Genomic DNA, 22,756 nt, shown 5'->3' on the forward strand with positions numbered 1-22,756 from the left:
AGTGTTGGAAAGGGGGCTCCAGTCTATTTGGAGGGATGGATTTCTGCTGGATGAGAGATCTGAAACCCCTGGCATCTGCCTGACATGTAGTGGTGGATAGGAGCTCAAAAAAGGCTTGTGGCATGAATGCATGAGGACCAGAGCTGACGCAGACAGGAAGGGGGTTAGGCTGCAGGAAGGAGTTTCATTCTTCATAGAGGACCAAGGAGGGGCATAAAGGCGGCATCTTCCTCTTCTGGGTTTGGTGCGCCCTCTGGTGGTCAAATGACTTCAGGACAACAGAGGCCCCTGGGTGGGGGTCGTGGCGGGGGGTCGTTTTCAATCTTCTCTGCCACAGGCCTAATCCACACAATGATGCCCTTGCTATTCCCCACTCCTCAGTCTCAGGACAGGGACATAAGTGGCAACTAGGTGCTGGCTGCTTCTAGCTTATTAGGGTTGGTGGCAAACAGCTTATATCTCCCTTGGGCCCTGTGGACACGCTCTTCCTTCTCTGCTCATAGGCTGCCCAAGTTGAAGGTCAGAGTAGCAGCAGTTCTGGAATGGGAAGAACTCTCTCCCGCAGCCCAAGACATCCTGTAACAAAAAATCCTGTTTTCTGGGAGAGAATGAACTCCCTGTGCCTGGAGACAGGCAAGCCTAGGCAGGGCACTAGCAGGACATGGCACTGGAGAGGGACTGCCACAGATCAGGAATCAGGAATTTGTCAGCACTAAAGCCCTTTCCTGCCTCTCCAGGAACCTCCAGGAGGTTCTACCATTGTGAGTTAGAAGGTAAGAGAAACTTCTTATGTTCCCAGGGCACAAAGACAAGGAGTCAGAACCCTTAGAGACGGTGGCGTTTATCACCCTCAACCAGGCCTGGCTTGGGTTTCACTGTAACTGTGTGACGTGGGGCCAGTGGATCACTTGGGTGCCTCAATTTGGCCTCTTCTACCCATGTGCAGGCTGGTAGGGCAGTCGGGTCAGGCATCTGGTGAGGTTCCCCCTACCGTACCCAGTTATGGCCCCACTCCCCAAGATCTCCCAGTCTCCTGCTGCCTCTCTCCCTGTGGAGGCGCTGCCTGTGGAAAGGGGCCTCCTTCTGGCTCATGGCTCCCTTCTTGCAGCTGGAGGAATGGGAGCTCAAAAAGAACTTCCTAGTAGCAGCCAGTCAGCATCTCCGAAAAGGAACGTGTCCTCAGGGGCCAGCAGTGGGTTAGGCCTGAGTGTCTGCCTCCTCCCCCTCAGAGGTCTCTGGGCTTTATCCTCATGCTGGCCAGGCACCTGGAAGGCAGGAGTGGGTAGAGGTGAAAGAGTAGCTCCAGGAGCCTGGAAGCCACAGTTCAGGGGTGTACCCCAGAGGAGAAGGAGCAGCAAGGAAGGAAGAAGGCAACTTGGGCCACAGGAGGCGAGGCAGGGAAGGGAGACTCAGAGGGTGTGAGGGCCCAGCGATGTCTCACCTGCCAGTGAACTTGGTCCTCGTAGCACTGGGAGTCTGGGGGGGAGTCCAGAAAGGGTAGCTTCAGCAGGAGCCCTGGCGGTGGTAGGGGAGGATCTGTGAGGCTTCTCTGCCCCCCACCATGGAGGAGGGTGCCACCCAGTGCCACAGGGCACAGGGGTCTAGGAGGCATAAGACCAATATGATGCCTGGGCAAGCAAAACACAGCGGTATTTGTTGAACATCTACTATGTGCCCGGCCCTGTGCAAAGTGCTTGACTAGTCTTGCTTTCCTGAGTAATCACAACAACCCTACGAGGCCAATATTATTCCTGTATTACAAACAAAGAAAGAAGACTCAGAGAAGTTAAATAATTTGCTCAAGTGTGTGCAGTTGGTGATAGACCAGTTCCTGATTCCATCATGAACCACAGCTGCTGAGCTTTCTGTGGCCTCCCACACAGGAGGGGGCGCGGAAAATGCTTATTGTGGCTGGGCGCAGTGGCTCACGCCTATAATCTCAGCACTTTGGGAGGCTGAGGCAGATGGATCACTTAAGGTCAGGAGTTCAAGACCAGCCTGGCCAATATGGTGAAAGCAAGCCCATCTCTACTAAAAATACAAAAATTAGGCAGGGTGTGGTGGCTCATGCCTATAATCCCAGCACTTTGGGAGGCCAAGGCAGGTGGATCACCTGAGGTCAGGAGTTCGAGACCAGTCTGGCCAACATGGTGAAACCCCATCTCTACTAAAAATACAAAAATTAGCTGGGTGTGGTGGGGGGCACCTGTAATCCCAGATATTTGGGAGGCTGAGGCAGGAGAATCGCTTGAACCCAGGAGGTGCAGGTTGAAGTGAGCTGAGATCATGCCATTGCACTCCAGCCTGGGTACAAGAGCGAAACTCTGTCTCAAAAAAAAAAAAAAAAAAAAATAGGCCGTGTGCAGTGGCTCACGCCTGTAATCCCAGCACTTTGAGAGGCCGAGGCAGTCAGATAACCTAAGGTCAGGAGTCTGAGACCAGCCTGGCCAACATGGCGAAACCCTGTCTCTACTAAAAATACAAAAATTAGCCGGGTATGGTGGCAGGCGCCTGTAGTCCCAGCTACTTGGAGGCTGAGGCAGGAGAATGGCTTGAACCCGGGAGACAGAGGTTGCAGTGAGCTGAGATTGTACCACTGCACTTCAGCCTGGGTTACAGAGCAAGGTTCCATCAAAAAAAAAAAAAAGAAAGAAAGAAAGAAAAAGAAAGGAAGGAAGAAAAAGGAAGGAAGGGAGGGAGGGAGGGAGGGAAGGAAGGAGATCTCCAGGTGAGAGCAGAAGGGAGGGGATGCTGAATCAGGTTTTATTTTGAAGGCCAAAAAGACTAAGGCCAAACATGAAGAGCGACTGCCTGACCCAGGGCCATGGACAGTGTGCCTCTGTGTAAGGTTTTCACACTGGGGTCTGGAGGTGGCAGGCCGTCTCCTCCCCTCCTCGTCCCTGCCCCACATGGCACAGCCGTCCCCTTCTAGGCCTCAGCCTGAGGTTGGGCTTCCCTCTAGTGGGCAGAGGGAGCAGCACAGGCAAGCATAGACACGTAAGAGACGGCCTCACTCACCCCTGGCGGACTCCCCAGCCACCCTCGGCACCAGAAAGGAGCAAGCACCTGCATGCACCTCTGTGCCTGCAGGAGGTTGGTTACCCCTTAACCCACAACCCAATCCCTACTTTATGGCACAAAGTAGATGCTCCATAAATATCTATGAGTGAATGAATTCATGTCAGGCTTATAGGATCCCATGCCCCTTCCTCTAGAAAATCCAAGGTTACTCACCTCCGAGGCCCCCACCCACAGAGGCAAACATCAGTGTGACAAACAGCCCGAAGAGCTGGTACATGGCCTGTGACGTGGCACTGCGCTGGCCCTCGGCTATGAGTGGAAACACACTCTCCAGGCTGCAGGGAGACCAGATGGCGGAAAGGCAGGGATAGGGGGAGAGAAGGATGCAGCCCGGGGCCAGGGCTGCTCATGGCACTGGAACTCACACTGGGGAACAGGAAGTGGCCAAGAGGGTCTTGAGGGTGCATGCCAGGCTGAGTCTCACCTCCAGGCTGCTGCTCAAGCCAGGCCCACAGCCTGGAACACCTTCCCACCCTTGTAGGCCAGCAGACACCTAGGCACCTTTCAAGACTCCATTTGCGTGTTGCTTTTGCCCACCCTTGATGTGCAAAAATAGATCCTAAGGGTCATTATCTCTTACTGACCCTTCAGTAACAAGTAACACTCTTGAAGTCATTTGTTCCATGACTTTCTGCTGCACTTGATAGAGGACCAGGAGGGCAGTTTCTGGGTTGGTTTTGTTAACTCCAATTTCCTTTGCTCCCAGAATATGGATGAATGAATGAGTTCATTCTTTTTTCTTGGTCACACACAGTGAAAGAGAATGACAGAGGTCATTCCAGCTGGATGATGACTGCAGTGTGGGTTGGGAGGAAACTTACCCATCTCCGTAAGCTTCATGGGTGGCAAGCCCAGCCACAAGGACCCCCAGGAGGACCCCCAGGACCCCCGGCATCCCATGGAGGTTGTGGACTCCACATGTGTCTTGGACTTTGAATTTCGATTCAAGGATGGGCTGGAGGGCAAGACAGATCATGAGTCTCCTGTGCCCACTCCCCACCACCTCGTCCTGTTGGAGAGGCGGAGGAAAAGTACCGAAGACTCCATGTTCTGCCCAGGCCCCAAGAGGCATCTATACCGTGAAGAACTTGTACCCCAGCGTGGAGACAGTCCCAGCCAAGAAGCCAGCTGCCAGAGCCCCAAACGGTGTCAGCATCATTTCACTTGAGGTCCCCACCACAACCCCTCCAGCCAGCGCTGCATTTTGGATGTGGACCTAAGGGAGGAGCAAGGTATTGGAGGCCCTTTCAGATCGTCACACCCACAGCAACCCAACCCTACCCACTACAGTGACACCTACTGCTTCTGGAAGTCCCTCTGCCATCTAACCTCTCATTGTCCTGCTACCATATCGCCTCCCATTCTGACCCCATAGCCACCAGCACAGATGGAGCCCCTATGCCTGTGCCCTTATCTGTTCCCCAGGAGAATCTTTCTTGAGGGTCTCAGACCTCTCCTCCCCTCCCCAGGCCACCCCCTCTGCCTCTCTCAAGTCCTCTTCTCCATACCATGTCAAGCCTCCCATCTTCCCCTACAAGGGCTGACAAGGCAAAGGTGCCAAGGGTGCTGGCAGCCAGGGAGTAGTATGTGTTGAGGGCCGTCCGATGCTGCCCAGCCCCCAGCGATGTGAGTGCAGCATTGAAGCTAGGCCAGAAAATCCACAGGAAGATGGTCCCTAGATGGTGGACAGGCAGGCGGAGTGAGAAGAAGGAAGTGGCTCCCACGCAAGGTACAAGTTGTATAACTGCAGGCAAGTCACCTACCCTCAGCAGCCTCAGTTTCCTCATCTGTTCAGTGGGATTGATAATACCACCTTGGGCTGGGCACCTTGGCTAACGCCTGTAATCCCAGCACTTTGGGATGCCAAGGCAGGCAGATCACTTGAGCTCAGGAGTTTGAGACCAGCCTGGACAACATAGTGAAATCCCATCTCTACCAAAAATACAAAAGAATTAGCTGGGCATAGTAACACATGCCTGTAGTTCCAGCTATTTGGGGGGCTGAGGCAGGAGGATCGCTTGAGACTGGGAGGCAGAGGTTGCAGTGAGCTGAGATCATGCCACTATACTCCAGCCTGGGCTGCAGAGCCAGACCCTATCTCAATAATAATCATAATAATAATAATAATAATAACACCACCACCTCATCAAGTGGCAATTAAATGAGGCAATGCACATAAATGCATAGCCCATGACCTAGCAGGCACAAAACGCCCAGCAAATGGCAGCTGTTGAAGGGCACTGGCACAAAAAGAAACTACTTGGTTGAAAACCACGGAACGTTGAATTTTTTTTTTTTTTTTTTTTTTGAGACAAGATCTCACTCTACCGCCCAGGCTGGAGTGCAGTGGCATGATCCCAGCTCACTGCAACCTCCATCTCCCAGGTTCAAGTGATTCTCCTGCCTCAGCCTCCCGAGTAGCTGGGACTTCAGGCGCCCGCCACCACACCCAGGTAATTTTTGTATTTTTAGTAGAGATGGGGGGGTTTCACCATGTTGGCCAGTTTGGTCTCGAACTCCTGACCTCAGGTGATCCGCCCACCTCAGCCTCCCAAAGTGCTGAGATTACAGGTGTGAGCCACTGCATCCAGCCAGAACATTGGCATTTTTTAAGTATCAAAAAAGGAAAAGAAGACCAGGCACAGTGGGTCACGCCTATAATCCCAGCACTTTGGGAGGCTCGAGGCAGGCGGATCACAAGGTCCAAGATTCAAGACCAGCCTAACCAACATGGTGAAACCCCATCTCTACTAAAATTAGCCAGGCATGGTGGCGCACTCCTGTAATCCCAGCTCCTCAGGAGGCTGAGGCGGGAGAATTGCTTGAACCTGGGAGGTGGAGGTTGCAGTAAGCCGAGATCACGCCACTGCACTCCAGCCTGGGAGACAGAGCAAGACTCCATCTCAAAAAAAAAAAAAAAAAAAGAAAGGAAAGGAGAAAAGGCAAAGGCCACTGCATATCAGGGACTGTGCTGGGTACTTGATACACATATCAGGAAAACAATGATAACCTCAATCTCTCCTAGAGAGGGTGGACCCTTCAGTGTTTGGGAGAGGCCACTGTTTGCTGAGTACTGAATGGGCTGGGCCCGTGCATTTTGGGAAAGAACTGGGAGCCCATTTACCCTGCCTTCCTGCATGAGGTTCCCAGGTCCATCCTGGAGGGAGAGAGAGAAGGACCCAAACAACAAGGTGAAGGAGAAGGCTGGGGACCCTGTGGTGTAAGCCAGCAAGGTGGGAGGCTTAGGGACCACCATGTCCTGAGTAGTCTGTTGGGTGGGGCTTCTCCCAGCAGCCCGGCAATCTTGAGTAAAATCTCCCACACTCACATTTGCATCCTGTAGGCGGAGCGTTTATGGGAGAATCCAGGAAGGGGCCTCTTTCCTGTCTGGGTGACACTAAAATCCAGGAGCTGGGAGGCAGACAGCTGAGAATGTAAGTCTCCTGGGAATGCCTGGAAAACTTGGGGAAGCCTTTGGAATTCAAGGCAAACTTATCTGGGTCTCAAAGGGCAAGAGGCCTCAGCTGACCTGGGGTTCTTTGTACTCCGACCCAGCAGTGCTGAGCAATCCTAAGCCAGCCTCTCTGTTTCATATAGCAATAGGTACTTCAGTCCCTATTCAATACCTTCTATGAAAAAAAAAATTAAAAATACGGATTTGCCTTCTGTCTGCAGTTATGAAAATAGAGGAACAGAAGCCGAGGTGGAGGCACATGCTTAGAAGCAGGTGGTGGTGGCCGGGCGTAGTGGCTCACGCCTGTAATCCCAGCACTTTGGGAGGCCGAGGTGGGTGGATCACCTGAGGTCAGGAGTTGGAGACCAGCCTGGCCAACACGGTGAAACCCTGTCTCTACCAAAAATATAAAATATTAGCCGGATGTGGTGGCACGCGCCTGTAATCCCAGCTACTCGGGAGGATGAGGCAGGAGAATTGCTTGAACCCAGGAAGCAGAGGTTGTGGTGAGCTGAGATCGCACCACTGCACTCCAGCCTCGGCAACAGAGCAAGACTCCGTCTCAAAAAAAAAAAAAGAAGCAGGTGGTGATGACAGGGCTCCTAGCTCCTGTGGGTCCCCGGGGTGACCCAAGACCCTTCCTCTCCTTATCCCCGCCTGAGAGTGCAGGGGCTTCCAGGCATCGGGAATCTGCCAGGAGGAAATATCCTTAGGAGGCGGAAGGCAGCACCAGGGACCAGCAGAGATTGCCTGTTTGCCCGGAACCAGACAGGCAAAGGCCTGGAGGTGAGGGCAGGCAAAAGCTGAGTCTGGCTGGAGCCTGAGCCAGCGAGGAGGAGGAGGAGGGGCTGACGTGGCAGCTGAGGAGGCCACTTTCTAACCTGTGGCTGGTGGGAGCCCTGGAAGGTTTTAAGTGGGATGGAGATGGATTTAGAAAGGACCCAGGGCATATGCATTCCCCAGGGCTGAATTCTAAGAACTTGTCATAAAACTGTTGAGAATGATAAGTGCAGGTCCCAGAGCTCTCACAGCAGAATCCAAATGGGAAGTGAATGCCCAGGCACAACCCCAGGACTGCAGTCAGCACCCCAAGAGACAGTCACCTCTGGCCCAGATCAGAGGCCTCCAGACCAGCCCCCTCCGCTGCTACCGCACCTCGAAGGCCTCACCAATCATGGCGAAGAGGTCTGAATGGTAGAGCCCTGGCGGTGCTTGCTCTTCTCCAGCTGGGGCCTGTACAGAACCTGCGAAAGGACGAGCCCGAAGTAGGCACCAAAGGTGTGGATAGTCATGGAGCCTCCGGCATCTCTCACCTGGGGAGGTAGGGTGAGGTGGAGAGGCAGCACCCCGCCCCCGCCCCCAGGCTCCTGGCTCAGAGGCTGACCTTGACCACCCCCCACCCCCCACTCCATCCCTCCCCAGACTCTCACCCCCAGGAGATGAAGGAGCACAAACTTATTGATGCCAAACAGCACCACCTCCAGCAGGGCCATGAGCAGCAGCTGTGCAGGCCCGGTCTTGCCCAGGACGGCACCAAAGGAGATGAGCACGGCCCCCGCACAAAAGTCAGCGTTGATCATGCTGGGGATGGGGCATAAGTGGGAGCACAAGAGGGGTCAGAGAGGCTGGCCTCTGGGCTCCTGCCTGGCATGAAGCCAGGACAGCATGATGTGGTGGGTGGGGTGGGGTTGGAGTTCTGGAGAGAAGACAAGGAGCTCAAGCTCCTCCCTGGAGTTGGAAGGGATCACCTGGCCCTGTTTGTAGATGAGGAAATCGAGTCTCAAGGAGGTTCTGTGACTCAGCTGACAAAGGCCACAATAGGTAGAAGAACCAGAGCTGTCTACCCTTCTCGCAGCTCTTGGGGAACAAGGGCCCTAAACAATGAGGAGGTGGGGCTGAGTGTGAGGGTCAAGGATGGGAGAGGAAGTCAGGCAATAAGGACAGGCAGGACACCTAGAGAAACCAAGTGACGCCCAGAATCATGAGTCAGGAAGCAGACTTGAAGGACAGGGCTAGATCTGGGGCCCACGGGCAGGGGCCTCCCGAGTGAACCTTGGGGAGCTGGGTAGGTGGCAGCTGCCCACCTCTCCACGCCAACATGGATGTGGCCACCGCGGAAGCAGTGGAGAACGCCCTGGACCAGTGTGGACCACTGCAGGGCAAAGGCGGCCAGGAGGAAGGTGAAGCCCACGCTGCTGAAGCCGCAATGCTGCAGGAAGACCATGAGGAAGCCAAAGCCCATGAAGACCATGGCATGCACGTCCTGGAAGCCTGCAGTGGGCAGGGACAGGTGGGGCACTTGGGGGCTGCTCTAGCCATAGCCCATAATCCAGTCAGCTACCCTGACAGTGCCCCTGGCTCTCACCAGCCAGGGCTGCCTTGAGCCGAGCCTATAAAACTCCCCAGGCATGTCAGGGGCTCCCAGCCCTGAGCCACCTTCGCAGAGCTGGCCAGCTTGGAGCAGTGGGACCCCGACATCCCTGCTGTCCTCATGTCAGAGCAAGGGAGTAAAGCCTTCTGCTCTATTCATTTGCCCCATCCCTGGGTCTCTTACAACAGACTGGCTGGAAGTCCAACCTGTGCTCTTTTCTGCTGCAGTCCCTGACTCTCTCCATGCTTAAAATTCTCCCCACTACAGACTTCTTTTCAACATTTCCTCTCTGCTAGAAAGTCCTTCTTGACATCTACCCTCATACTTCAGAGACCATACCTCTTCCTTTTGAGGATTTTGAAGTTATTATTATTACTAGATGTCTCGCTCTGTCACCCAGGGAAGAGTGCAGTGGCATGATCATAGCTCACTGCAGCCTCAAACTCCTGTACTCAGCCAGTCCTCCCACTTTGGCCTCCTAAGTTGCTGGGACTACAGGTGAGGCCCACTGTGCCCAGTTTTTTTTTTTAAATTTTAAGGAGGCTGGGCACACTGGCTCACACCTGTAATCCCAGCACTTTGGGAGGCCAAGGCGGGTGGACTGCTTGAGGCCAGGAGTCCGAGACCAGCCTGGCCAACGTGGCGAAACCCGGTCTCTACAAAAAATACAAAAATTAGCTAGGCATGGTGGCACGTGCCTGTAATGCCAGTTGCTCGGGAGGTTGAGGGACAAAAATTGCTTGAACCCAGGAGGCAGAGGCTGCAGTGAGCCAAGATCGTACCTCTGCACTCCAGCCTGGGTGACAGAGCAAGAGTCTGTCTCAAAAAAAAAAAAAAAATTAGGAAATAGCTTCAAAGTGTTAACAGAGATGACCTCAGAGAAAAGGAATTGAAGGAAGAAGGAGACAAGGCTGCTCTGTTGCACAACTTCAATGCAAATGATGCCCCTGGAGTTGTGCAGCATGGTGACTCTGGGAAGGATGATTTTACTTTTTAGTTTCTTTCTATAGTTTGAATATTTTAACTTTATAGATGAATTACTTGAAATTTTTAAAGAGTCAGTGAGGTTTATGGGCAGGAAGATTTGGGGCCTTTTCTGTTTGGTTTCTATTCTGTACCACTCTGCATAAAAAGCTAACCCGATAAAAATAATATATAAGGCTGGGTACAGTGGCTCACACCTGTAATCCCAGTGTTTTGGAGGCTGAGTGGAGAAGACTGCTTGAGGTCAGGAGAGTAAGACTAGCCTGGGCAACAGAGTGGACCCCCCCCCATTTATATAAAACAATAATAATAATCAGCTTGGCATGGTGGCAGGTGCCTATAGCTACTCAGGAAGCTGAAGCAGAAGGATCGCCTGGGCTCAGGAGTTTGAGGCTACAGTGAGCTACGATCACATCACTGCACTCCAGCCTGGGTGACAGAGTGAGACCCCATCTCTAAAAAATAATAACATATAGTAATATTGAAAATGAGGTTGGCTGGGCATGGTGACTCACACCTGTAATCCCAGCACTCTGGGAGGCTGAGGCGGGCAGATCACGAGGTCAGGAGATTGAGAGCATCCTGGCTAACACAGTGAAACCCCGTCTCTACTAAAAATACAAAAAAATAGCCGGGTATGGTGGTGGGCGCCTGTAGTCCCAGCTACTTGGGAGGCTGAGGCAGGAGAATGGCATGAACCCGGGAGGCGGAGCTTGCAGTGAGCCGAGATCATGTCACTGCATTCCAGCCTGGGCTACAGAGCAAGACTCCATCTCAAAAAAAAAAAAAAAAAAATGAATGAAAGAGAGGTAAATGCAAATACTTTGCTTTAGTGATTACCTCGTTCTGTAACTGCCCCCCTCCCATCTATTTGTAAACTTGTAAATAAGGTTTGAATCAACCTAGTCTGATGTTCAGCCCAACCATCTGGTCCTCTTTTCTTTGTCTTGGGTCTATGTACATAGTAATACCATGCTATATTTTTTACTTTAATCAAGAAACACCAGAGAAAGCATGTCATGAGCACTGTTACTGCATTGGTTGTAAATATGTTATTGAGAAATGGGCTATTATCACCCTAAACCCCAATTTTATAGCTTCACGTGAAAATTTTCTTTCTTTTTTTTCAGACAGAGTCTGGCTCTGTCACCCAGGCTGAAGTGCAGTGGTGTGATCTCAGCTCACTTCAACTTCCGCCTCCTGGGTTCAAGTGATTCTCATGCCTCAGCCTCTCCAGTAGCTGGGATTACAGGCATGTACCACCCTGCCTGGCTACTTTTTGTATTTTTAGTAGAAGCGGGGCTTCACCATGTTGGCTAGCCTGGTCTCAAACTCCTAATCTCAAGTGATCCACCTGCCTTGGCCTCCCAAAGTGTTCAGATTACATACATAAGCCACAGCACCCAGCCACTTCCCCCAGGAACTGGTCTGCTTTCCCACCTTCAGGCAGCTGAGGTGCTGAGCACCATGGACTGGGCTCTGGGAATGTAGCTGTCATCAAGGCAGTCCGTGCTCTCACAGAGCAAGGAAGACAGGCATGGAAGAGTCAAAGAACTGCATGTGTGAGGCTTCCTTGGCTGCCTGGAGCTCAGTGTTCCACTGGAATCACAACTGGACAACTGTAGGCCCTGTATGTGGTTCATTATTTACGTTCTGCTTCTCTCCTTTGCTTTTCTTATACACGTTTTGGTTGTAAATGACTTCAAATCTCTTGTAGAAAGATTGATCATAAAGGAAACGGGCCGGGCATGATGGCTCATGCCTGTAATCCCAGCACTTTGGGAGGCCGAGGCAGGCAGATCACAAGGTCAAGAGATCGAGACCATCCTGGCCAACATGGTGAAACCCCATCTCTACTAAAAATACAAAAATTAGCTGGGCATGGTGGCGTGTGCCTGTAGTCCCAGCTATTCAGGAGGCTGAGATAGAAGAATTACTTGAACCCAGGAGGTGGAGGTTGCAGTGAGCCGAGATAGCGCCATTGCACTCCAGCCTGGCAACAGAGTGAGATTCCGTGTCAAAAAAAAAAAAAAGAAAACAAAACAAAAATTATGCTCCCCTTTTTTTTGTGGAATCTGACAAGGCACCGACAAGTCAGAAAATAATTATTGAATTTTATTTATTTTTGTAGAGATATCAGTCTCACTATGTTGCTGCCCAGCCTGCTCTCAAACTCCTGGCCTCAAGCAATCATCTCACCTCAGCCTCATGAGTAGCTGGGATTGCAGGCATGAGCCACCACACCTGGCTCAATTACTGAACTTTAGAATGCAATCAGTAACTTTGAGAGAAGCATGCTTTTGTGCTTTTTTTTGGTGCCATATGCATGGGCAGATAGGAAATGAGTTAGCAAGGCCCTGGAAGAGGGCTGGATATGTGCTGAAATTAGAGGTCTGAGGCCGGGCACAGTGGCTCACGCCTGTAATCCCAGCACTTTGGGAGGCCGAGGTGGGTGGACCACCTGAGGTCAAGAGTTCAAGACTAGCCTGGCCAACATGGCGAAACCCCGTCTCTACTAAAAATACAAAAATTAGCCAGGTGTGGTGGTGCACAGCTGTAATCCCAGCTACTAGGAAGGCTGAGGCAGTAGAATCGCTTGACCCGGGAGGTGGAGGTTACAGTGAGCTAAGATAGTGCCATTGCACTCCAGCCTGGGCAACAAGAGTGAAACTCTGTCTCAAAAAAAAAAAAAAGAAATTAGAGGTCTGCAGCTGCCAGCCCTAGGGTTGGAACACTAAATGTCCCCAACCCTGCACTGCTTCTCCAGACCTACCCACTCCCCAAATCAAACAGAACCTAAAACAGTAACAGATGAATGGATAAAGAAAATGTGGTATATATACACAGTGGAATACTATTCAGCCATAAAAAAAGAATGGAATTCTGGCCAGGTGAAATGGCTCATGCCTGTAATCCCAGCCCTTTGGGAGGCCGAGGCAGGCAGATCACCTGAGGTCGGGAGTTTGAGACCAGCCTGACCAACATGGAGAAACCCCGTCTCTACTAAAAATACAAAATTAGCCAGGTGTGGTGGCGGACACTTGTAATCCCAGCTACTCGGGAGGCTGAGGCAGGAGAATCGCTTGAACCTGGGAGGCAGAGGTTGTGGTGAGCCGAGATTGTGCCATTGCACTCCAGCCTGGACAACAAGAGCGAAACTCCGTCTCAAAAAAAAAAAAAAAAAAAATAGAATCCTGTCATTCGTGGCAACATGGATGGAACTGGAGGACATTATAAGTGAAATAAGCCAGGAATGGAAAGTTAAACACTGCATGTTCTCACTCGTATGTGGAAGCTAAAAAAAAAGTTGCTCTCATAGAAGTAAAAAGTAGAACAAAGTATAATAAAGACAGAAGAGTGGGGGAAGGGGGAATAGGGAGAGATTGTTAAAGGATACAAAATTACAGTTAATTACATCTAAGATAGAAGGCATAAGTTCTACTGATCTATACCTAGCGATCCCCAACCTTTTTGGCACCAGGGACCAATTTCCTGGACAAATGGTTGGGGGGTGGGGGATGGTTTCAGATTGATATTTTTCTACCTCAGATAATCAGCCATTAGATTCTCATAAGGAGTGCACAACCTAGATCCCTCACATACACAGTTCACAATAGGGTTCGCGCTCCTATAAGAATCTAATGCAGCCATGATCTAACAGGAGGCGGAGCTCAGGCAGTAATATTCACTCACCTCCTGCTGTGCGCCCCCCCCCCCCTTCCTAACCAGCCTAGGTGTTGAGGACCCTATAGCATTGTAGAGTGACTGTAGTTAACAATAATATATTATATCATTTCAAACAGGAGGAGGATACTCAATGTTCCCAACACAAATAAATTATAAACATTTGAGATGATGGGGGGAAAAAAAACAGAAAGGGAGAGGCATCACTTAAAACTCAGCCAGCACCCTAAGTTCTTTTAGCCTCACTGCCTGGCTGCTTTTCTCCTTGTGCAAACAGTAAAGAGAATCCATGTCTATTCTTGTGTTCAAGGACAGCAAGATAAGGAAGGGTGCTGGGTCCAAGGGCTCCTGACCATTACATGCCAAAACCAGTCCAGAACTTGTGTGGTATAAGTGTTTACATCTCCCACCCCAGGTTTGTTTGGAATCAAAACTCAAGGCTCTGGCCTTTCAACTGGAGTCTAAACATCAAGAAATCTCCTTCTCTGGGAACGTTCCACTATGAGAAATTATTTTTGGGCTCTGAGAGTTGAGGGGCTGTTCCAGCTGGAGGTGGAGGAAGAAATAAGGCAACCTCTCAACATCCCCTTTAGAGGATGCCTGTGTGGGTGGGACGGAGTCTGATGCCAACCCCACCCCACCCCCACCAAATCCATGCGCTTTTTTATTTTTTTGAGACAGAGTCTTGCTCTGTTGCCCAGGCTTGAGTGCAGTGGTGCCATTGCAGCTCACTTCAGCCTCAACCTCCTGGGCTCAAGCAATCTTTCCTCCTCAGCCTCCAGAGTAGCTATGACTACAGGAGCTTATTACTATACTGGGCTAATTTTTTAATTTTTTATAGAGATGAGGTCTCACTTTGTTTGTTGCCCAGGCTGGCCTCAAACTCCTGGCTTCAAGCCGTCCTCTCACCTCAGCTTCCCAAAGTGCTGGGATAACAGCGTGAACCACAGTGCCCAGCCCCAAGCACCTTTGATTGGAGAGAAGATAAAGCTCTCCAAAGCCACCTGTTATTCTCCCACCTTCCCTTGCTGTCCCTCTGCAACCCAGCTAGATAACTCCTGGACCAGACAAGATTATGGGAGAAGACAGCTGTTAAAGCTGGGGCTTTGGCATCTAGCAGAGCTCGATTTAAATTCTAGGTCTGGCCGGGCGTAGTGGCTCATGCCTGTAATCCAAGCACTTTGGGAGGCTGAGGCAGGAGAATTGCTTGAGCCTGGGATGTGGAGGCTACAATGAACCATGATCATGCCACTGCACTCCAGCCTGGATGACAGAGTGAGACCCTGTTTCAATCAATCAGTTAATTCCACGTCTCCCTACCTCCTGCTGATCCTATGACCTTTGAAGGTGAGGCTCTATTCCCATGGCGCCGAGGGTGGGGGTGAGAGGTTAACTCTCTCTTTATTAAAACTTGTCAGCAGGCAGGTGACTTGTGGGGCAAAAAGCTTAGGATGCCTGAGTTCTAGTTCCAGCTCTGCCACTCACATGATGGGTGATCGTGAACAACTCACAACCCCTCTGAGACTCAGCTTCCCCCTCTGTGAAATGGACTAATGACGCTGCTATGCTTCCTGCCAAGTCTGGGGGCTGCTGCTCTGTGATTAGCAGGTAGAGGGTGCCTCATTTTCTTTCTTTTTTTCTTTCTTTTTTTTTTTTTGAGACAGAGTCTCACTCTGTCATTGCCCAGGCTGGAGTGCAGTGGTGCAATCTCGGCTCACTGCAACCTCCACTTCCTGGGTTCAAGCAATTCTCCTGCCTCAGCCTCCCAAGTAGCGGTGATTACAGGTGCCCGCCACCACACTTGGCTAATTTTTTTTTTTTTCTCGAGATGGAGTCTCGCTCTGTCACCCATGCTGAAGTGCAGTGGCGCAATCCTGACTCACTACAACCTCTGCCTCCTGGGTTCAAGAGATTCTCCTGCCTCAGCCTCCCAAGTAGCTGGGACTACAGGCGCCCACCACCACACCCAGCTAATTTTTTGTATTTTTAGTAGAGACAGGAGTTTCACTATGTTGGCTAGGCTGGTCTCAAACTCCTGACCTCGTGATCCACCCACCTTGGCCTCCCAAAGTGCTGGGATTACAGGCGTGAGCCACCGCGCCTGGCCTAATTTTTGTATTTTTAATAAAGATGGAGTTTCACCATGTTGGCCAGGCTGGCCTTGAACTCTTGACCTCAGGTGAACCGCCTGCCTCGGCCTCCCAAAATGCTGGGATTACAGGTGTGAGCCACCACGACTGGCCAGTTGCCTCATTTTCTCTTTGTCTCTGAAAGGACCAGTTTTGAGGGACTGGGGAAAAAAATGCCTGATCCCAACTGGTCTTGGCTGCCTACATGTGTGGGCGATTCATACCTAACACCTGCCATTATGACCTCTCACAACCCCACTCTTACCTTCCCTGCGCAGCAGGATTCTCTTTCCCATGCTCAAGGTGGAGCCCCTAGGAAAGGCAGTCTCTGGAACAGCCCAGCAAAGCCCAATTAGGCCAACTGAGAGGTGGGACAAGAGGATGGTTAAAGCTGGGGCTCCAGATCTGGCTTCCAATCCCAACTCCCCCACTTGTAATTGTGTGACCCTGAATCAGCCACTTAACCAAGCCTCAGTTTCCCCACCTTTGTCTATCTCAAAGACTAAGTGAGGTAAGGCATATGTATCAGCACGGTACCCTGGATCACAGCAGGCACTAGTGAAAGGGTGAGATTCTAAACCCAGAGCCCCTCCACCTCAGAGCGAGATGGCTGCCCAGCTAAATGCGGGCACCCAAATGCTCCCTCCCAAGACACCGGAGGGTCTTTGCAAATCTTGGGGTCTTTGCTTCCCGCGCGCCCTCACCCCGCACTCACTTGGGTAGCGAAAGTAAAATTCATTGTCCGCATTACTGTGGTTGCCCCGGTGCCAGAGGGCAGCGTCGGTTTTGTGGTTGTAGCGGACAAAGACAGCAAAGAGGACGGCAGTGGCGCCCTGGAGGAAGGACAGCAGGGGAAGCTGCAGTCGCCGGCCCGCGGCGCGACTAGGAGACCCGGCCATGGGTTGGGCTGCGATCTCGGCTGGCGCTCGGAGGCTTTGGCAGACAATCCCCGGCGGCAGGGCAGGTTTCACGGAGCCCCGCCCACAGAGGCCCTGCCCACGGAGGCCCCGCCCTCACCTGCCGCAGGCCCAGGGCCCCGGGGACCAGGAGCGGGGCGTCGGGGGGGGTCCTGGACCCTCGGCCCAAGGTAGGGCCAAGACTTGGGGAAGGGAGTCGCACAGTCCTGGCGCTGACCCTGGCACTGTTACAGTGCCAGGTCCTTGGACGTGACCCTGGAAAGACGCCATGTGCTCTGCCCTGATAGGGCACAGCTGTGGGACCTGGGGGTGGGAGAACCCGCACCCTCATACATGATGTTACTTTAGAGTGTCTCCCAAGGAATAAGTGGCCCTTAAAGACCCAGGTCTGGGTCGGGTATGGTGGCTCACGCGTGTAATCCCAGCACTTTGGGAGGCCGGGGTGGGTGGATCACTTGAGGTCAGGAATTCCAGACCAGCCAGGCCAACATAGTGAAACTCTGTCTCTACTAAAAATACAAGAAAAAAAAATTAGCTGGGCATGGTGGTGGTGTGCCTGTAGTCCCAGCGACTCGGGAGGCTGAGGCAGGAGGATCGCTTGAACCCAGAAGGCGGAGGTTGCAGTGAGCGAGATCGTGCCACTGTGCTCCAGAGTGGGCAACAGAGCAAGACTCTGTCAAAAAAAAACAAAAAAAAACCCTGGTCTGGTCCCTCTAGGGTTAACACAAGAGAGAGTTAGGGGTTACTTAATCTTTTTCCCTACTGAAAAAGCAGAGATGAAAAACAGAGATAAATAGTGCTCTCCAGGCACTGATGATTAACCAGTCTGGGGCATCTGGGCCTCTGCAGTAGAGTCCCTTACACCGCTCCAAGTGGTGTAAGGTAAGGGACTCTCCCCCTTCCTACCCCCAATCTGTACCACACCACAGGGAAGCAGGCTGGGCAGGGGCCACACTGACACCCAGGTTCCCTGCGTGCCCACTGTGGATGTGAGAGAGCCTGGGCTGCCTCTGCAGCTGGAGCGGAGGGAGGCTGAATCCAAGGAGGGCTTCTCAATTCCAAGTCCAGAGTTCCTCATTACCCAAGCAAGATTGGCATCCACTGGGGGCCCGGAAGACAGACATGGAGGAGACAGACATGGAGGAGACAGACATTTATTGAACACTTACTGTGAGGCAGGCTTTGGAGATGAACCAGATAGCCCCTCCCTCCAGGAACCACTGTCTGGTGTGGAGACAGACACTTAGGAGGAAATTTGATTACCAGTGGGATAAGCGACCAACCCAGAGAAGAACAGAGACTGCAGGGGTCCAGGAGGAGGGGCTGCAGAGACCCCAGGGATAGAGGTAAGGGAGGGGACTGAGATGGAGAATTGCTTCCTGAGAAGGTAATGAATGTATGAAGGTGATCTGGAAGGACAATCTATGAATTGGACAAGTGAAGAAGGAAGAGGAGACATTATAAGAAGTGGGACCAACATAGACTGAGCCTGGCAGTGTAAGCATCCCGTGTGTTCAGGAACTCAGGCTAGGGGAGGCTGGGGGCAGTGCTGGGAAGGCCCTGAAGGCCCTGCTAAGGCACAGGGCCTCTACTCAGTGGGTGCTGGGCCACTGAAGGGTTCTAAATAGGTGTGGAACCCTGGCACTATTGGTTCTGACACCTGACACCTCCACAGGGTGAAGGCAAGTATTCCATGGGGCTGGTGGGAGGGGAGGCTCTCTGTCTATGCTGCAGCGGCAGCCCATCCCAGGCCCGCCTGTCTGAGGGAGTCATAGTGTGGAAGGAACCCGTGGGTGTTTGTAATGGTGTCCCAAACCCCAGTCCGAAGGAAAAGCTGCCACTCCCATGAGTATGGCCTAGGTCCCCAGGGGCCAGCCTCCCCCCAGAACAGATGCAGGGTAGGACTCCTTCTCAGGAATGGGCAGGGATGGGGTCAAGAGTAGAGCCCCTAACCTCTTCCTTTTCTTTCCTGCTGCCCCTTCCCCAGCTCACTTCTACCTCCCCTCAGGGGCTCCAGCCTCTGACACAGAGTGGGCTCTGGAGGGCAGTTGGATTCTAGGTATCCAGTTTCCCTAACTCAGGTGCCAGCCAGGAGTCCGACTCTGGGTGGCAGACTCTGGTAGCACTGTGCCCGGTTGGCCAGGTGGGCTTTCTGGCCCTCAGTGGCCTCTGTCCCAGAGAGACTCTCTGTCCCTACCTGCTCAGCTGGAAGCTTGTTTTCTAGCCCTTCCTGGGGCAATGGGTATATCAGGTCAGAATACTTTGTATAATGATTCAGCATCTGGAGGCTCCACCCAGGCCCAGCCTTCTGCCCCAAGACACTGCCTAAGTTCTGTTTGGGAGTGGAGGGTTGCTCAGGGCTGTCCAATCAGGGACTGGACAGGCCCTGGGATGGGAAGAGCCTTCAAAAGCTGCAAACCACGGAAAACAAGGAGGAGTAGGCTGGGCCTTCCCAGCATCTTCTGGGAACTGCCTCCCTGATTCCAGCCTCCTCCATCTCTTTGTCACGTGTTGTAGCCCTTAGTCTCTTTTAATTCCTCTGGGTCTCTGATTCTCTCTCCTCTGTTGCTCATTCATTCACTCAACAAATACTCATTTAGCACCAACCCTGGGCCAGGTCTGGGGCTACAACCACAGGTTCTAGTCAAGGTATAAAACAGGGCTCGGTCCTGGGGCCCCCTGCCTGGTAGGTGTTAACCTCTTCGTTGCTGGATTATGGTGAGATCTAAAGGAATCCCCCTGGCCCAGGAGAGCTGGGCCAGTCTCTGGAGGGTACACTTAGAGACCTTCGGGCAACAGCTACTTGCCAACTTGAATGGGATAATCTTGATATTTCAACAGCTAGTGAGCACCAGCTGAGCTGGTATCAGCCCTGGTCCAGCAGAGAGCAAGACCCTGACAGCCCTCCCCTTCTGAGGGTTCCCTCCCTGGCTCCCCCACCTGTCTGAGGACTCCCCTGCCAGGCTGCCACCTGAGAGGATCTTAGAGGACCCCCCGGACCACCACCTACCAAACACTATGGAGAGCCTTAGTCCATGGTTTCCTTTTGGATTGTGAAGTGATGTCAAGGCCCTTGGTCTTCCCCCTGCCTCCTCTGGCCCTGATAGCTCTGAAGGAACGGTGAGGGCTTCATCTCTCACTCCTCCTTCCACTCCAGGCCTCCTCTGAGAAGCCCCTGACTCCACCATCAGCTCTCATTCTGCCTGGCCTGAGGTCTGTCCCATCTTTGACCTTCCATCTCCAGATTCCAGTTGTGACCAGCTGAGCGCCAGAAGGGTGGCCAAGGGGAACCAGTGTCTGCTGCCTGCCCTGGCCAAGATTGGCCAGTTTGTCCCTGGGGACCAAGTATTTGAGGTTACTGAGTAACTTGGGGCTGCTCAGAGCTGATTTCTACCAGGGTCAACTCCTCCCAACCTCCTGCTCTCTTGGCTTAGGAATCTCCAAAGCCACTTGGCTCCTTTAGGTCCATGGAGCCACCCCCAGTGTTTATGTTGGAAAGAGAGAAAAAGAGCAAAGCACCAGAGTCAATAAGGCTCTTGTTCATCCATTCATTCATTCATTCATTCATCCATCCATCCATCCATCACATCTTTACTGTATGACCTTGGGCAAGTAATTGAGCCCTCTTTGAGTCTCATTTTTCTTATCTGTAGGAGTAATAACACAGTTCCTTTGTGGAAGTATAACAATTCCAAATAATTGATGTAGATCACTGGCATTTTTGTAAGCATTCAACCGATGTGCTGATTATTCTTGTTCTGATTGGCTGAGCAGGGAGGGCAAATGGGTGGCTGGCTCCAATACACTACGGGGTGATAGTGTCTCTGAGGATAGGAACAGATGGAGGGGGCAGGCAGAGTCTCGATGCACTCTCCTGTCATTGACTGGAGAGAGGTGGCAGCAGGGGCTGGGGGCCTAGGATAGGCACATTCAGGAAGGACCATCAGACCAGCAGCCCCAGTGACATAATACCTTTTTTTTTTTTTTTTTTGAGACTGGGTGTCACTCTGTCACCCAGGCTGAAGTGCAGTGGTGCGATCACAGCTTGGCTTACTGCGGCCTCAACATCCTGGGCTCAAGTGATCCTCTCACTTTCAGCCTCCCAAGCGAGTAGCTGGAACTACAGGCGCAAGCCACCTTCTGGGCTAATTTTTGTATTTTTTTGTAGAGATGGGGTTTTTCCATGTTGCCCAGGCTGGTCTTGAACTCATGAGCTCAAATGATCCTCCTATCTTAGCCTCCCCAAGGGCTGCAATTATGTGTCCAGTCCATAACAACTCTTGAACAGAGGAGATTTGGAAGAAGACAAAGCCTTCCTTCATTTAACAAACATGTGTTGAGTGAGCACCTACTGTGTGCCAGACAGCACACGCAGGGTAGGAAGAGACAGGATGGAGATGATGAGTCCTCAAGGTCTGGCAACAGCTGTTGGCTCTCAGCAGCTTGTGGCTGGAATACGAGCTCTGAGAGGGGCATGCTGGGAGGAGGGGCAGTTGGGCCAGTGCACCCAGGGCGCAGTGAGGAGCAGGGACTTCACAGTGAGGATTATGGGGAGCAACTAAGGGGTCAACAGCAGAAAAGTCATATGATCCGATTTGTTATGTTAAAGTCCTGGCCGCCTGGGGATCATGGGCTGTAGGAGCCAGTGGAAGCAGGTGACCAGTCAAGAGGTCACTGCAATAACCCAGGCAAGAGCAGATAGTCAAGGTAACAGTGGCGAAGAGGAGAAGTAGTCAGGTTCCGGATGTATTTGGAAGGTAGGCGGTACATCCTGTTGGATTTACTGAAGGATTAGGTATGAGGGTGAGAGAGAAAGGAGTGCTGTGGACCAGACTGTGTCTCTCCAAAGTTCGTGTTGAAGCTCTAACCCCAATGTGATGGTAATTGGAGATGGGGCCTTTGGGAGGTGATTAGGTTTAGATGAGGTCCCAAGGGTGGCTCTTGTGATGGGATTAGTGCCCTTATAAGAAGAGACACCAGAGAGCTTGTGCACACTCGCTCTCCCTCCCTCCCTCTCCACCACACCTCATTCTCTATCTCTGTCTGTCTCTGCCACGTGAGGACACAGCAAGAAGGTGGCTGTGTACAAGCTAGGAAGACAGCCCTCGGCAGAACCATCCTGGCTGACCATGCAGGCACTCCGATCTTGGACTTCCAGCCTCCAGAACTGTGAGAAAATAAATTTATGTTGTTTAAGCCCCCCAGCCTATGGTACAGTCATGCACTGCATAATGATATTCTGTCCAACAAGAAACTATTATATACAACAGTGGTCCCATAAGATTGTAATGAAGCTGAAAAATTCCTACACCTGGCATTTACCCTACTATACTTCTTATCATTCTCTTAGAGTATGTTTCTTCTACTTATTTAAAAAAAAAAAAAAAAAGGTTAACTGTAAAATAGGCTCAGACAGGTCCTTCAGGAGGTATCCAGAAGGAGGCATTGTTATCATAGGAGATGAGAGCTCCATGTGTGTTACTGTCCCTGAAGACCTTCCAGTGGGACAAGATGTGGAGGGGGCAGCCTGGCCAACATGGCGAAACCTCATCTCTACTAAAAATACAAAAATTTGGCCAGGCGCGGTGGCTCACACCTCTAATCCCAGCACTTTGGGAGGCTGAGGCAGGCAGATCACGAGGTCAGGAGATCAAGACCATCCTGGCTAACACGGTGAAACCCGGTCTCTATTAAAAAATACAAAAAATTAGCCAGGCGTGGTGGCGGGCACCTGTAGTCCCAGCTACTTGGGAGGCTGAGGCAGGAGAATGGTGTGAACCTGGGAGGCAGAGCTTGCAGTGAGCTGAGATCACGCCACTGCACTCCAGCCTGGGCGACAGAGTGAGACTCCGTCTCAAAAAACAAACAAAAACAAACAAACAAACAAAAAAATTAGCCAGGTGTGGTATCAGGTGCCTGTAATCCCAGCTACTCAGGAGGCTGAGACAGGAGAATCACTTGAACTCAAGAGGCAGAGGTTGCAGTGAGCCAAGATCATGCCGTTGCACTCCAGCCTGGGCAACAAGAGTGAAATTCCATCTCAAAAAAAAAACAAATGTGGAGGTGGAAGACAGTGATATTGACAATCCTGACTCTGTGCAGACCTAGGCTAATGTGTGTGTTTGTCTCTTTTTTA

General features: G+C 51.8%; 1 protein-coding gene across 1 annotated transcript; it reads right to left on the minus strand.

Moving 5' to 3' along the window:
* Positions 1-1,136: 1,136 nt before the first annotated feature.
* On the minus strand, positions 1,137-16,602 carry RHBG (Rh family B glycoprotein). The gene is given in 12 exon segments (XM_054479112.1): positions 1,137-1,223; positions 1,226-1,265; positions 1,442-1,515; positions 3,235-3,356; positions 3,903-4,036; positions 4,160-4,297; positions 4,590-4,756; positions 7,705-7,734; positions 7,737-7,848; positions 7,966-8,116; positions 8,620-8,806; positions 16,419-16,602. Coding segments are annotated over 12 exon segments (1,365 nt in total). The 3' UTR covers positions 1,137-1,197.
* Between the last annotated feature and the right edge of the window lie 6,154 nt (positions 16,603-22,756).

The sequence above is a fragment of the Pongo pygmaeus genome, chromosome 1, assembly GCF_028885625.2.
Source record: "Pongo pygmaeus isolate AG05252 chromosome 1, NHGRI_mPonPyg2-v2.0_pri, whole genome shotgun sequence".
Lineage (NCBI taxonomy): Eukaryota > Metazoa > Chordata > Mammalia > Primates > Hominidae > Pongo > Pongo pygmaeus.